Genomic DNA, 16,288 nt, shown 5'->3' with positions numbered 1-16,288 from the left:
ATATTTATGCACATGCACATATTTTTTTAATGAAGTTATTTCAATTTAATCATGTGAAATATCAGTATTTAACTTGCCTATCTCTTGCGCCGTGTCCTATGCTGTTTTGGCTCCAAAAGTGATGCCCCACCCCCCTATAAAATAACACAACCACTGCGAACCCTTTTATTATTAACAGTTAGTTCCTGTGATATTATATTAAAAAAAGAACACAAAGAAACTATAGGGGGAAGCGTAATGACAAAAAAAATGGTTTGTTGCCTGAGGGCAAGTTATGCAATAGAGGGTTAATGTGGACATTCTGGCATCTTCTTCTTCTCCTCTCACTCCTGTGTTTGCACACTGCCCTGCAGCCTCAGGACCATAACTGTGAAAACATGGACATGCTTCTAGCTGAAGAGCACATGACATTCATCAGTTTAAGAATGTAGGGGAAAATATTCAGCAGTTTAAGATCTCATGTAGGTTTCTTTAGAAACTTTTCTGAGAACAAATTTGAGAAAAATCTAAAGATGTTATGATGAATGTTGCTTATGAACATTATACTTACACAGAAAAGTAGTAAAATGAAGTAGAATAAAGGCAAATGATGACAACAATGATTAACTGACACTGCTGCCCAGGCAGATCTATACTGTAATGTATACAGCGTCAGTACCTCTTCTATGAATTATCCAAAGGAATGTTTAACTACTAGAAATGACTAAAATGTGACTAAAAATAAAATGCATTTCGTTTAAAGACTAAAATCAAAAATAGCTGCCAAAATTAACACTGATTTTAATGTTTTGAGATGCACGTGTAAGTGTAGAAATAGTTTTCTCTGTTCCTACAGTTTCCTGCCTTCTCTAATTTACACGAACGCAGTATTCCGAGTATTTCTAGGGTACCTGAATGCGCCATCAAACACCCACAATGCACTTCGCCGCAGCCATTTTTCTTGTTGTGGCTGCTGTGTTAGGAGCACGTCTGCCTTCATAGTTGTGGATAAATTTTCTTCTTTTGAAATTTACTAAATTATTTAAAGTGCTTTGTCTTTAAATCCTTCATAACTAAGCGTCAAACACAAAGAAAGCAACATGGCGCAGTATAAAGGAGCTGCCAGTGAGGCTGGCAGAGCCATGCAGCTGATGAAAAAACGAGAAAAGGAGAGAGAGCAACTCGAACAGCTGAAACAGAAGATTGCTGAGGTTCGTAACTTTTAATTTGAAGCTATAATTTTAGCTACAGTGGCACTGATCGCGGAGTTAGCCGCATGAATTTGCCTCGAGCAAGTAGCCGTTATGCTAGTAACACCGAGGTAGATGCTGTAGGTGTCACGGTTTGACAAGTTACTGTGTTAACCGGTGACTGTCAACCAAATTCGTATGTCTGTGGTTGTCGTAATTACAACTTTTTTTTTCCAAAACTTATGTTAATATGAAATGCCTTCTCTTCAATGGTCTTGTCAGCAAAATATACACTTTATATATTTTCTTCATTATAACAAAACGAAGAAGCAGTTGTGAGACTCCCAAGACCTCATCAGATGTTGTTGCTACGACAACCAGAGACGCATTCAGCCTAAAGTCTACAGATCACATGGACACCAATCAAACCAATACACCTGTCAATAAAGGATTTTAACCGTTCTTCTCTCTCAAATAAAAGTGTTTAAAATAAATTATCACCTGTTAATTTCTTCGTCTTTTAAGTCTGCCTGTTTCTGTTCCCAGGACAACATGGTCAAATCCAATATTGATAAGAAATTCTCAGCGCATTATGATGCTGTGGAGGCAGAGCTCAAGTCCAGCACTGTTGGTAGGTACTTGATGATGGATTGAGTGATTGATCAATCAGATTAGTGTTTTTTAATACATCTATTTTAGTCATTTCAACCAAATTAAAATGGCCGCATAATTAAACAGCAAAGGCAATAGAAAGCAATTATCAAATTCAAAATTCAAAAATAAAACAAACATTACATATCTGAGACATAGTAGGAAAAAGTTTTCAACAGATGTCATGATAGCAGGTTTTTAAACTTCGGTATACAGGTACACATTAGATGACCTGGTACTTACTTTGAAAGCATGGCAATCCAAAGTCTTGAGCACCCAGCACCAGGGAAATCCTCAGTTTAAATGAACAAGAATTTCAGTCGAATTCTTGTGCACTTCATAAATTGCACATAAACACCAGCAAGGTTGCAGTACTGGAGTTTGCCTTCATTGTCAGAGTTAGTCCTCTTCTACACAACTGTCTTATGGAATAGATGAACTTTTAAAATGTGGTTATTTTTTACTGTTGATCATTGAAATAACATGTAATGTATCATCACAAAATCTGCAGCAGCAAGAATGAAAGCACCAATGATGTTGACATTAGTTTACCCTTATTTTCCCTCTACCTCTGCCGCTATAATCCTGTTTCTTGGATACATTTCTTGCACAGAATTACAAAAATGGAAAAAAAATGCATTTTTATCCTCATTTATATACACTCAGTACCCTATCCTGACAAAGTGAATACAAAATCTAACAGTTTTTGAAAATTTATGGAAAATAAAAAACAAAATTATTACAATGACATAAGTATTCAGACCCTTTGCATAAAAAGCTTGAAATTTAGCTCAGGTGCCTCCCATTCCTCTGGATTGTTGCTGAGATGTTTCTTCACCTTGGTTATAATCCACCAGTGGTGAATTAAATGGATTGGGCATGACTTGAAAAGGCGCACACCTCTTTTTAAAAGGCCTCACATTTGACTATGCATATCAGAGCAAAAACCAAGCCACATGGTCAAAGGAACTGCCTGCAGAGCTCAGAGACAGGACTGTTGCAAGGCACAGATTTGGGAAAGGCTGCAAAAGTTTTGATGCACCGAAAGATCCTGAGACCACAGTGGCCTCCATAATTTTCAAGTGGAAGCAGTTTGGCACAACCAGGACTCATCCAAGAGCTGGTCACTCAGCCAAAGTGTGAAATCAGAGGAGACTTTAGCCCTCCACCAATCAGGGCTTATGAGAGAGTGGCTATACAGAAGCCTCTCCTCAGTGCAAAGACATGAAATCCTGTTTGGAGTTAGCAGAACACTTCGTGTGAAAATCACAGGGGCACATCTACTTTACAATAGAATGTAGGTAATGGTAATATCCTGTCCATACAATATTATTTATACCCTTCTTATTTTTCTTTTCTTTTTATTTGTGATGCGCAAAATCACATTTTAAGGTTAATGAAAGTGCTTCAAATGAGTTAGAAAATTGGTTAGAGCATGTGATGAGTACAGGACAAAGAAGAAAGCTAAGCTAATGATGTGTTTTCATAAAAAAGATGGAAACATATTTTTGAATCACTCCAAAACAGTGATGTTTCAAAAACAGTGATGCGATTCTGGTTTGACTGTTTGTTGTTTTTTTGTTTTGATCAGGTCTGGTGACACTGAATGATATGAAGGCCAAGCAGGAAGCGCTGGTAAAGGAGAGGGAGAAACAGCTGGCCAAGAAGGAGCAGTCAAAGGAGCTCCAGCTGTGAGTTATTTTTACAGTTTCTCTGGATTTAGTTGCTGATATAGGGTATGTAGCTTTGCACTGGTCAGACAGTTATTCACTTGTTTGGTCTTAGCTGTTCTAAACGCCTTTAATTGGTTCAACATTTATTTATTGCTGGTTCCTGAAATTTAAAATAATTCAAGAAAACACGGCACTGAGGAGAGGAAGCATACAGTGGGCAGAAAGATGCTCCATTCGGCAGCTATTAAATAAAATCCTGCTGCTTCCTGCACATTTTTTAGAAGGTGTTGATATGTGTCTAAGTTCTTTAAAATGTTTCTGCTGTGATTCTACCAGAGAATAGGGTCTTATTTCACTGTATCATTGTTTGTGTCAAAAGTGTTGCTCTCTCTTTCCATTTAATCTTCCACTGCTGCACCTCTCTCTCTCTCTCTCTCTCTCTCTCTCTCTCTCTCTCTCTCTCTCTCTCTCCATTGATTCTATTGAACAGAAGTATAACAGAAATTGTGCTCTTTTTTAAACGAAAGATATAGAAGTATAGAAAAGAATTAAGAAGGGTGCATTTTGACAAAGTGATCACTTATGGTGTTATTATTCAGCGTTCATGTAAATCATCATATATATAGTTTGTCATAAATAGTAGTTTTAAATGCAAGTATTTATTGTCCTGTTAATTACCACGTTAATGAGCACTAGAGGTTGCTAATGGTGGTAAAGTTCAGAGAAGCATATAGCTTTCATAGTACTAGTCCTGTGCATTGCATTTATAAAGTTAGGGAAAATGTTTCTTAAAGTTTTTCAATACAGCGGATATTTATTTAAGTGAAGGAATTTTAAAAACTTCTAATGTTTCCATGCTGTGCAGCCTTTTTATGGAGTGTTAATGATCAGTTAAGTTGATTTATGGGCTACAAGGTCAACAAAGTGTTCTGCTTCTGATTAAAAAAAACTGAGGTAACCGAGTCTGTTCCCTCCTTTCTCTCTACCTTGTCACAACTGCTTCCAACTTTCCTTCTCATTTGTGAGAGATGGTTCATAAAATCCAAAAAGGTGTCCTCACTTGCACTGACGCTGTTTCCCAACTGTTGTAAGACTCTGCCTGTAGTTGGAACAGGTTAATGTTGCATTCTTGTGGTGCACTTTAACCAATGAAGACAGTCATAACCAAGCAATTACACAAAACTAAACAGAGATGTGACACCAGTTTGACATCACTGTAATCACCGCAGAGCCGAGATAAAAAGACATCCATCACCAGGTGCCAAGAGTAGAATCTCCTGCTGAAGTATGTAGAGGTGTTTGTAATGTTTAACCCTGCAAAGAAAACTGGTACTGTTTATGGACAAAGCATTTAAACTGTGTTTTAAAACACAGCCACAGTGTGTTATGATAGTTTATGGTCATTCTCACCTCACCCTTATTGTTCTTTCAGTGGTGTGTTTAACAGACACATTTTACATTGTTCATTGTTAATGTTCCTATCTTTGCAGCAAGCTTGAGAAGCAGAAGGAGAAAAAGAGGAAGGAGGAACAGAAGAGAAAAATTGCCAGTTTATCTTTTAATCCTGAAGATGAAGGAGATGAAGAGGAGGACAATGAGGAAGAGGAGCAAGATTGTGAGTAGGAGTTAGGGAGTTTAAATCGGACTAGAGATATTTGATTGTTGTTTTGCCTTAACATTACTTGAAGTTTATCCTGTTTATAGGCTTTAACACTTATTTGTTTCATACAAAATGATGCTGTCAATATTAGATGGTTCTGGAGTGATGTTCTTACCATGATTCTATGTGAATATATGCTTATTTTTTCATAATATCCTAACAGAGTCAGTGTGTTAAGATGCTTGCATGACTTACTCTTGCATGTATACACCACTCAGACAATAACTGGATTAGGCTTTCTGCTCATGCTCCATGTTCCTTTTGCACCAGGCTTTGACTTGAAAGTTGAACATGTTAAATGCTAAGTTTTGCAAGAGATGTTTCTTCTGTTTTCAGATACCATCATAAGCTAGAGGTGTGGCGTTAATAGTACCAAATGTAGAGCATAGATTTTAAACTATATACTATATATAACACATAGCAGAAAAGTGTGTCCACATTCCACCATTCAACATGCAAACAGTCAGCTGCTTGCTAAATTGTTACAAAGATCCTCAGAAAGAAGGTCTATGGTAGCCTGCTTGAATGGGGCATGCATTTGCTGTAGTGGAATCAGAAATGCTATGGTTAATAAATCCATTTGCCTGCATGTATATTTAGACGAGGACTGTAGTCCACCTAAGTCTAAGCCCAAGTGAGCTGTAGCCTTAGGTCATGATGCATGTAAACACACTGTGTAATTCTCTCTGTTTCACTTCACTCCCATCAATGTGTACATGTTTGCATCAAAACTAAAACATTTCAAAGCTTATGTGAAACTGCTAACCCATTGCCAGTTTCCTGAGAAACATTGAAGAAAAACTAGAAATTAAATGATGAAGGATGAGACATCAACTGGACTTACTAAGTTTCGAAGAGCCAACAGTTTTGCTCCCAAGCAGGAAGCTTCTTTAGGGCATCTGTTGGTGACTGTATCTCTCACCAGATATAGGCGTGGGTGGTGACGTTCCAGTGACGTCACCAAGAACGACCTGGGGCATCCTCCATATGGCTCTGTCCCAGGTGCGAGAGAGCTGGAAACGCAGTCCTCCATGTCTGTTCAGGGCCGGCTTCAAAGCTCTTTCATACAAGGCCTCCTTCACACCTCTTTCAAACCACTGAGGCTCCTGATCCAACAGGAGACGACAGGGATACATTCCTCACTGGAACGTCACCACCCACGCCTACGTGTGGTGGGAGATACAGTCACCAACAGTTGTAGTTGTTTAAGCCACCAAGAATAAAAACTAGAAATAACACTTTAAGCAACTTTCTGTGAAAGTCTGTTCATGTTTTAGCTGACACAGAAGAACCTGTGAATTTAGATCCTAACATCCATGCCATTTCTTGTCTGGTTTCTTTTTGATATTGACTTTTTTATGCTGGAAGACATTTCTTTTTTGTCTCCATCTGCAAAGCAAAAACTTCAAACAGCCACAAGATGCTGCTTTCTATTCAAACACTTGCAAATTGTAGAGTTGGAGATAAATTAATCCACTTTCCACCATGGACATAAATTGTTATCATAATGGTTTGATCATGCACCATATATAACGGCTTTACTTTACTAAGAGGCAGCCAGGGTTTAAATCTAGCCTCTGGCTCCTTTTTTACATATCATTCCCCATTTTCACTCCCAATTTTGTGCTCCATTTTTTTCCTTTCTAGATAAAGACAAAAAAACCCAAAATAAAAAATAAAAAGACATAATGAAACAAACTCAGAAATGAACAAAATGTAAGGTCTGCTTGTAAGAAAACATTTCACCGTCTCTCTACAGCTGATAACTAAGCTAAAAGAAGTGAAAAAGCAACTGATAGCTCTCTAAAGTTGCTGTATACTCTGGCAGTTATCCCTTAATTTCTTCAATTTGCATAATGCTCAGGTAACAAAAACCTCTTTTAAAAAGCTATTTAGAATTCGATATATTTAAGAAGATCAGTATGTTTTTAATAAATAACAAATAAAACAAATTAATAAACAAATCCTATCCAACCACACACTCGCCGTTATTGTAGAATCAGGTGAAGTGGCATGCCCAGTTGAAGCTATTGAGTGGCTAACTTGACTTTGCCTGACATAAAAGCAGAAAATAAAGAGAAGCAGCCTGCATGGCTCTGACCACTGGGGATAACAATCCACCTACCTTTTTCATCTTGTAACCATCCAACACTCAACACAGCTAATTTTATAATTGTAGAAAAGCAAATTTTGGCCAATTCATGTGATTAGGAACTTCATCAAGTTTGTCTTTCTCTTACAGACGCTCCAGTTAAGAAGAAGAAACTTGGTAAAAACCCAGATGTGGACACAAGTTTCCTGCCTGATCGAGACAGGGAGGTGAGGTGGATGTAAACTACAAGGTTTTCTTTAACTTTTGTTTTGAAAAGGAGAAATCAATCTTTGTTCTCACTATGTATGAAGCCGTTTTCCATCAAACACAGTATTAGAGACGGTCCATTCAAATTCACAGCTGAGCAAATGCTGATGTCCTTGTGGCACTAAAATTACTTGTATATTAAGTGTAATTGTAAAATATGAATGTACTTTATTTATATAGTCTTTTATAACACCCCACAGGTGACCAAAGTGCTTTATAAAAAAATCAAATAGCGTTAAAAACACAGCACAAGCCAAATTCCATAAAGATTAAAAAAAATATATATATATATGTATATATATGTATATATACATATATATATATATGTATATATATGTATATATACATATATATATATATATATATATATATGTATACACATATACACATATATATATACACATATATATATATGTGTAATAATGACAAGATGTAATCTCTGAAACCATGCTAACCAGATACACGTCAGCCGTATTTTTTAAAAACACACACTGTCGTGATAAAATCTTACACAACCAAAGAAAAAAAAAAGTTAAAGCACTTAGCCATGCAATTTTTGCAGCTTGATTTTCACTCATTAATCAATAAGGCTGTTTATGGAGTCAATATAGTCGGGAATTTGCAAATCTTATGCAGTTGCAGCTTTGTTTATTCAAGTCTTTAATATGAGACCAATGCATTTATTTCATTTTCTTTGAAACTGTGCATTTTAAAATATTATTTTTGTGTCTTTGTGTTCAGGAGGAGGAGAATCGTCTCAGAGAAGAGCTCAGGCAGGAATGGGAGCTGAAACAGGAGAAAATTAAAAGTGAGTGTTAACATTATCAGACATATGCATCCTCTAGATTGATGTACATTACTACAATCAGCTGCTGATTTACCTTTCCACAGTATGTCTTTTTAAAATTTTTAGATTTAGTCTTTTTCCCACTAAATAACTCTTCAAATACTGTGGGTTTTTTTCCTCCAGGTGAGGAGATTGAGATCACATTCAGCTACTGGGACGGCTCTGGGCATCGTAAGACTGTTAAGGTAAAGTGCACTGTGCTACAGCACTCCTTTGTTTGAAAAAAGACTAAATAAATTCTTGATGAAGAGTAGAGATAACATGAGACAATTATGGGTGAAGAACGTGTTTTCATTTTTCTACTGGTGCAAATATAAACTGAACATAGCCATTACATTCCTAATGTTTACATTCTCTACAGATGAAGAAGGGCAATACCATCCAGAACTTTCTGCAGAGGGCTCTAGAGGTCCTCAGAAAAGACTTCAGTGAGCTCAGGTGAGGCAACACAATGTCTCTCACTTTTAAGGAATTGATAAATCTCGCACTGGCCCTCATATGTTAAATGTGCACACATCAGAAGTTTGGGTGTATGCTCATTTCTATCCACAGATCAGCATTCATCAATCTGGACATGAGCGTACAATACGCTCAAATCTCACGCCAGGTCTGAGCTTGTGTACACGTTTTCACCTCAGTGTAGACAGTCCTTCTCTGATCTTTATTAAAATGCTAGTTTAGGGAGAAGAAGTTGGGCTCACTCAGCCTTACACCCTTAATAAGTCACTTACCAGCCACTCAGTCTGAAACCACATCGACAATAAGAACTTCCAGTGTTGTTTCACGCACACAGTCATAAACATTCCAGTAAAATAAAGCCTAAAACCCTGAACAGATTCATCAGTTTTCCTTCTCCACATTCACTCCCATTTTGAAGTGAGTAGACTTTAACATAATGTTGGTATTTGATGTTTACCATCTTATCTCTGTGCTTGTCTCTGCAGGTCTGCAGGTGTCGAGCAGCTGATGTACATCAAAGAGGACCTGATAATCCCTCATGTATGTTCTGTTTACATTTCTGGCTGCTTATATATGCATATATATATATATGCACAGCTTAACTTTGTTTAAGCTCTCTGTTTACTCAAACTCCATTCATCACTCAAGTGATTCAACACCTCAGTCTCATATTTATTTTTGTCACCACTCTAAATGTTCTAGGGTCCTATCGTACACCCAGGTTAAAGCAATTTGCTGTACTGTGCAGGTGTCGTTCTTATTTTCCACCTGACACAGATTTCATTTTTTTGCAATTAAACATGCCCCTGTTTAGCACTGGTGGGTTTGTCTTAAACATGAGCAGAAGCATGCACCGACACACTTTCATGCACAAGGAGCTGAACTAATTATAGTTCTTTTGCATTTCAAAGATGGCACAATTGAAATAGTCACTGGACAAACTGTCGATATACTGTCAAATTACGCACATCAGTTACTCATCAGTTACAGAACACAGACAGGGATTTCTTCCTCATGCCCTTTAGAAAACACACCCTGTAGAATCCTTGAATGCAGCCATTAGATTCCTTATTAAATGCGCTGTTATACTTCATTTTTCATTGCAGATGTCAAATTGCTATTCAGATATAATAATCTTTATTCTTTTTTAGTTTATTGTTTCTCATAGACTATTTTGAGAAACGAAAATGGTCAATGTAGAAACTGAAAATGTGGCTCTGAGCAAAGGCTTAGGGGAATTTTTGGTAGCTCAAGAGCAGCCCTGTGCACACATTATTCTTTAATAGCCAAACATATAAGGATTTCAGAGAGAGAACAAGAACATCCTGAAGTTCCTCTATAGATAAACTTGTCCTACTTGTCTAACTCTGACATTTTTTGGGATGTGGTTATTCTTGTCCAGTCTCTTTGTTGCTGACTTTGCTCTCTCTCTTTTTCTCTTCAGCACCACAGTTTTTACGACTTCATTGTGACCAAAGCCAGAGGCAAATCGGGTAAGACCACCAAAAATATTTAAGCCCTGTGAAAAACTGTAGGCTGATTCACAGTACTATTTCAAGCTTTTTACGCCTCTGTGATGTTTTGGCTTCACTGTGAGTGTGGCCAGGGCCTAATTGGGGCAGACTGATCCCCTCTCTGTGCTGGCTTCAGAGGTTGTAGCAGACAAGATCAGGATCTTTGGAGCCAGAGGAGCACAGCAGTTTTTGTGTGTGCCATGTCCAACTTGTTGTGTATGTGTTGCTCTCATGATCTCCCACAATGCTGTGACAGATGTGAATCAACAGATGGGGACATCAGATACACAATATGGACAAAAGTATGTGGCCACAACTGTTAGTTATTGAATTCAGGTGTTTAAATTAGACTTAGTGTCGCAGGTGTTTGAAATCAAGCACCTAGCCATGCAGTCTCCATTTGCAAACATTTGCGATACTAAATGGGTCGTTCTGAGGAGCTCAGTGACTTCAAGCGTGGTACCGTGATGGATGCCACCTTTGCAAATTGTTTTCTGAAATTTCTTCACTGCTGGATATTCCACAGTCAACTGTTAGTGATATTATTAACACAGCAACTCAGCCATGAAGCGAAGGGCCACATAAAATCACAGAGCGTGGTTAATGATTGCCAGGCACATGGTGCATAAAAATTGCCAACGCTCTGCTGATCCATAACTGAAGAGGGTTCCCGTGTTTGAGCAGCTGCATGCCAAGCGTTGGATGGAGTGATGAAAAGCACAGCAACAGTGGACTGTGGAGCAGTGGAAACTTGTTCAGTGGAATGGTGAATCACACTCCTGTTTGGGCAAGTCTGAGTTTGGCAATGCCTGACTGCATTGTGCCAACTGTGAAGTTTGTTTGACGAGGGATAATGGTATGGGGCCAGACCCCTTATATCCAGTGATGACCAGTCTTAATGCTCCAACATACTAAGACATTTTGGACAATGGTATGCTTCCAACTTTGTGGCAAGAGTTTGGGGAAGGCACTTTTCTATTTAAACATGACTGTGCCCAAAAGCAAGGAATATACAGACATGACTGATGAGTTCAGTGTGGAGGAACTTGACTGGCCCACACAGAGCCCTAACCTCTAAGAAGAGTCCCTGTTAGTGGTCAGGCTGCTGAATACTTTTGTCCATATAGTGTAAATGTCTTAAGGCTTCATTACAGTACCGTCTTGTAGATGCTCTATGAAAATATTCTATTTTTGGAAGTTTTTTGTGACGTTTATATGTAGAGCAAAGTGAACTATTATTTCCAGTGTTCTTAACTAGATCATATTTTTTTCACAGGTCCTCTTTTCAGCTTTGATGTCCATGATGATATTCGGCTGGTGAATGATGCGACTGTGGAGAAAGATGAGGTGAGGTTTTATTTTTCAAGAAAAACAGGAATCTGAGAGGATGTGGTAAACATGACCCAGCGTGCATCTTAATGCTAAAATAACTAAAAGGCAGATAAAGTTTCTCAAAACCTTGCCTACCAACCAGTTAAAGGGATATTTCGCAATTTTAGAAGTTGGGTCGTATGAGGTACTTGGCTTTAGTAGTGGCATTAGCCTCCAGTGATTTCTGTGAAAGTTGATCCTGTGGTTATTGTGAGCTCAGAGAGATCCAGGGCATAGTGGCTGTAGATGGGAATATTTTATCCCTATAGTTTAACGAGTTTTACGTAAAAATGGGCCAAGAAAATATGCCTTTATGCTGTGTCGAAAATGTACAAAGCATTTCATTTCTTCCAAAACTCCCTCTGTGTCAGGCACTAATTAACAATGCAGCTTGCAGCATTTTGTCTCCTTCCGCCGCACACTGATCCTCTGATCAGCTCTGTGAGTCTGCGGGCTTCTACAGGGATAATAACACTACACCAAGCTAAAAAAAACATAATATGAGTGATTTGACTCGAGTAATGATGATGTGGAGAGTCAGCGGGCTGAAAGAGAGCGCAGAGAAACTTGTTTGAGAGTTCTGAGCAGGAGAGATCCTGAGTTACCTGGTGGTGTAGATGTGGAAAATACGAACCCATGCTCGGGCTCTCGGAACTATATTAAGATATGCTTAAAAATCCTTTTTTGTTTTTTTGTTCTTTGATTGATTAGATAGCTCATCATAATGTTTTTATTTTAAATGAAACTTTCTTATCACACAGATTTTCATCAAACGAGTCAGTCAGTAATTTTGATGTGCTTTAAGGCCAACATCTTTTTTTTTTGCCTATCTAGATAATTTTATATCAAGACAAAGAAATTTATCTTAATTAACCATTTTGTATCTTAATTCAGTGAAAGCTATTTTTTAAACTCTTATTATCAATACATTTAGAAATTAAGGCCATAAATTGAGCATCATTCTGGTCGTAGAGTATTGTGTTGTACTTTATAGACAAATTATGGATGTTTTTCTACTGACAAATGTTTTTATGCGATGCATACATCCTCATAATCACAGTCCTTAGTAATTTGAGTTTTCTTGCATGAACCTGTTGTTTTTGTTTTGTTATTCTGCTAGTGAGTTAAAGTTTCTCTTGTGATTTATAGAGGTATGTGTTCAACTAGCTTTGAAGAAAGATTCGCTCTTCATGTGTTGCAGCTAGTTAGGTGTGTGAGTCTAGTTAAACATCCTGGTTACAGAACAGCAGGCATGACTCACTCCAGCAGACCTCACCTAACCGACGCAAAAACACACTGCCCTCCAAGATATTTAATCAATACCAATATATGCCAGAGCGAGACTCTAGATGACTTTCATTGATGTTGAAAATGATTATCTGGATTCAAAAAGCCTGTCAAAATTTAATTCAGGTTTCTGTTTTTACCCAAAGTCTCATGCAGGTAAAGTTGTGTTGAGGAGCTGGTATGAGAAGAACAAACACATCTTCCCTGCGAGTCGCTGGGAGCCGTATGATCCTGAGAAAAAATGGGACAAATACACGGTGAGAGGTTTTTGCACACTTTGCAAATATTCCCTCTAGAGATTATTCCACTCCTATCTGATCTTGGATTTAATCTCTTAAAAAAGGAAACCATCTGGAATGTATTTTCTAGTGAATTATGAAATGATCTCCATGAAAAATCGATAATAAGCTCATCAAAGATGAAAATGGCATGCAGATGGAGCCTGAGAAGCAGCTGGACTACAGACTGTGTTGTCTGTACTTCATGTTACCCAGCAGGCATCATCATTTCTTCTGAGTTCTCTGGAATTTAACCTCTTTGAGCAACTCTGACCCCGGTGAAACTCACTGTCATGTTACTCTGTCAGGGTTAAGAAGCTCTGACAGCCTAATAACACTCTGATAAAATATAGCAATAGCTTTCAAGTCCAGCTGAACCAGAAAATTTAGGAGTAGAGGAGAAACAACAGCCATGCTGTTTTCAGCATGAGACTGGACAAGAATTATGTACACAGTTGATCTTATAATAATAACTGAAGTTATATATAGGGTTGTTCCGATACCAGTATCGGAAATACATCTGATACTGCTTAAAATGTAGGTATCGGTATCAGCGAGTACACAAGTTTATGCATATCTGACACCGTTTGATTTAACTTTATAGTTTGCTTCGTTTAGCCATGCTAACCATTAGCGCTATAAACCGGAAATAGATTCTTCTTCGCTGCCGCTGTATGAACGGGCTTCCATTTTTAGCACAGTGGCAGTGAAAAACAACAAAGGGACCCAATGTAGCTGCAAAGAATGGAGGCTGTGTGTTTCTCAGAATGCAATTGTTAAAACGCCTTTCAGACTGTCGTACAAGACAAGAAGTGGCACAGTTTTTAAAAAGTTAAATAACTTTTGAACCATAAATTGTTGCCTCTTACTTGTTTTCCCATTGATGCTATTGATGCCTTTGAATCCCATGCAGCAGCATTTTCAGCAAGCCTGGAACGCGTGACTTTTGGGGACTTTAATAATTAAATCCACACCAGTAAACCAGATATTGAACGTCTTTTTATCCATTTTAACCAAATTACGATCATTTATTACAGCTAGCTCGAATGCTAACCACCATATTGTTTCTCTCTGTGAGTTCCACAGCTGTGTGGCCTCAACAACAAAGGCTCTTGTCATCTTCTTTGACCAGTCGAGTTTTCAGACCCTATTGGTTAATGAAATAGACAAAACCTTTTACCTCAAACAAGAAGATACAATAACTGTTAATGAGAGCTTTTAGCTCTTGGTTTAACTGGTGCACACAGTGCTGCACAATCAATCTAATTGCAGTAGTAATTGTGACGTCAGGATGCGCAATTAGATAACCCCATAAAAGGCTGCAGTTATTTTTGTATTAAATAGCACTTCAGAAGTTTGCAAAAATACCTGCAAAAAGGCTTTTTAGTTCATAACAGTGCTACATTTGTACTTTTTAAAAGCAAGCAGTAGAAAACAGGAAATTATGCCGTACAGTCCCAGTGTCAGTGCCACCCAGGCCTCAGTGTTGATTGGCTGGTAGTTGTGTTACATCACGCCAGTCAGATTGTGTCACGCCTGTCAGATTGTGTTGTGAGCGGGACGTAAGAGACAGTAGAATTAAAATAAAACTAAAGGGGAAAAGTAACCTTGCAGTGGAGCCAAAGTAGCACACCTTTGAATTAATTGATTTTGGCTGAGTATTTGGGGACAAAAATGCTGACAGCGGTAATCAGCTAAATGCCAAATATCTGTTTGGTAACATTATCATGCTTATTTAGAAAATTTTGATACATTATTAACATTAAGTCTGCCCTTTGATAAATGTATTTATTTAAGAATTATTTGTGATTCAAACATTTATTTCATGTTTATATCAGTTCGAAACAAAGTTGCATACTTGTGTGCTTTGTTTATGTTTTCATAAACTGCAAAAAATTTCTGACCAATAAGAGAGTATTTCCGTCCTACATGCCACATTTTTGTATTCTTGCGCATGTGCCTATATGAACACAGACCAGGGTAGACATAGTAATGCAATAATGAAACAAAGTCATTTTCAATCCAGTCCAGGTCAACTAAACTATGGGTGGGTAAATACCTCCAGCCTTTATTTATAGTTCACTTGCAACAAATGTCCTCATAGAACCAGTTCTGTATGTGAGAATGTTTCATGCACCAGTACATATAAATAAGATGCTAAGTAAGATATTCAGCCAGTTTCGTAATGAGTTTTAAATATTTCAAAGGTGTCTCTGGAAAGACTTGTAAGCTTTCTCATGTTGGATGTTAGACATTAAAATATTAAGCTGAGAAGAAGCAAATGAATTTATCATGTGAACTACAAATAAACCCATCCACACTTGTATTTGAGTGTCTAACAAACATATCATGAAACTATTAAAAGAATGATCGTCAGTGATTCCCTCAGTAGAACTGGATTAACAGCTTTGTGTGTGCCACGGGATATATCAGCTTAGAAAATCAGCCCCATCATGGCAGGGCTGCCACCTTAGGGCACGCTGCAACAGAGCAGCAAATTATCCAGACGCCTGTTGAATAAGTTCTGTTCTCCAAAGCTTAATTATTACAGAAGAGCTGCAACCATGACGCATTTTACAACAGATAGGAGCAAGTGAAATACAGAAGAGGTGATGTTTTGATTTGTTTGCCTCATAAATTATTAATAATTTTCTCTTTTTTTTTTTTTTTTTTTAGATTCGGTGAACACGCTGTCTCCTCCATGACGTGAAATCCTTCACACACTTTGTTTCTTTTTTATTTTATTTTCCCTTTATGATACACCATACGGCATCAAGCTTTGATGTACTCTTAATTCATGGTTTTACTAGTTAATGGAAATTCTATTTTTGTCCGAATGTGTTTGAATTAATGCCGTTTCCTGTAAGAATGACCACATTATGTGTAAATAGCTCTTAAATATGAATCAGCTTCTGTGCTCAATAAAAAATGACAATGACAACCTGGACTAAAGACAAACTCGTGATTATTTTGACACCAAAACTTCCCTCAATTGAAAAATTCCAGTCATGTATGTGTTT

At 37.7% G+C, this 16,288-nt stretch overlaps 1 protein-coding gene across 1 annotated transcript; it reads left to right on the top strand.

Moving 5' to 3' along the window:
* The first annotated feature begins 930 nt into the window (after positions 1 to 930).
* fam50a (family with sequence similarity 50 member A) lies at positions 931 to 16,210 on the top strand. Its single transcript, XM_041799456.1, has 13 exons — positions 931 to 1,190; positions 1,716 to 1,800; positions 3,412 to 3,511; positions 4,984 to 5,108; positions 7,396 to 7,472; positions 8,254 to 8,320; positions 8,483 to 8,544; positions 8,721 to 8,797; positions 9,304 to 9,358; positions 10,263 to 10,311; positions 11,609 to 11,679; positions 13,137 to 13,247; positions 15,945 to 16,210. Exons 1-13 carry the CDS (start codon positions 1,080 to 1,082, stop codon positions 15,951 to 15,953), a joined length of 999 nt encoding a protein of 332 aa, XP_041655390.1. The 5' UTR covers positions 931 to 1,079; the 3' UTR covers positions 15,954 to 16,210.
* The last annotated feature ends 78 nt before the right edge of the window (positions 16,211 to 16,288 follow it).

Source organism: Cheilinus undulatus, linkage group 11 (assembly GCF_018320785.1).
Source record: "Cheilinus undulatus linkage group 11, ASM1832078v1, whole genome shotgun sequence".
NCBI lineage: Eukaryota > Metazoa > Chordata > Actinopteri > Labriformes > Labridae > Cheilinus > Cheilinus undulatus.
The sequence above is the reverse complement of the archived record's forward strand: the minus strand, read 5'-3'. Positions and strand labels throughout refer to the sequence as shown.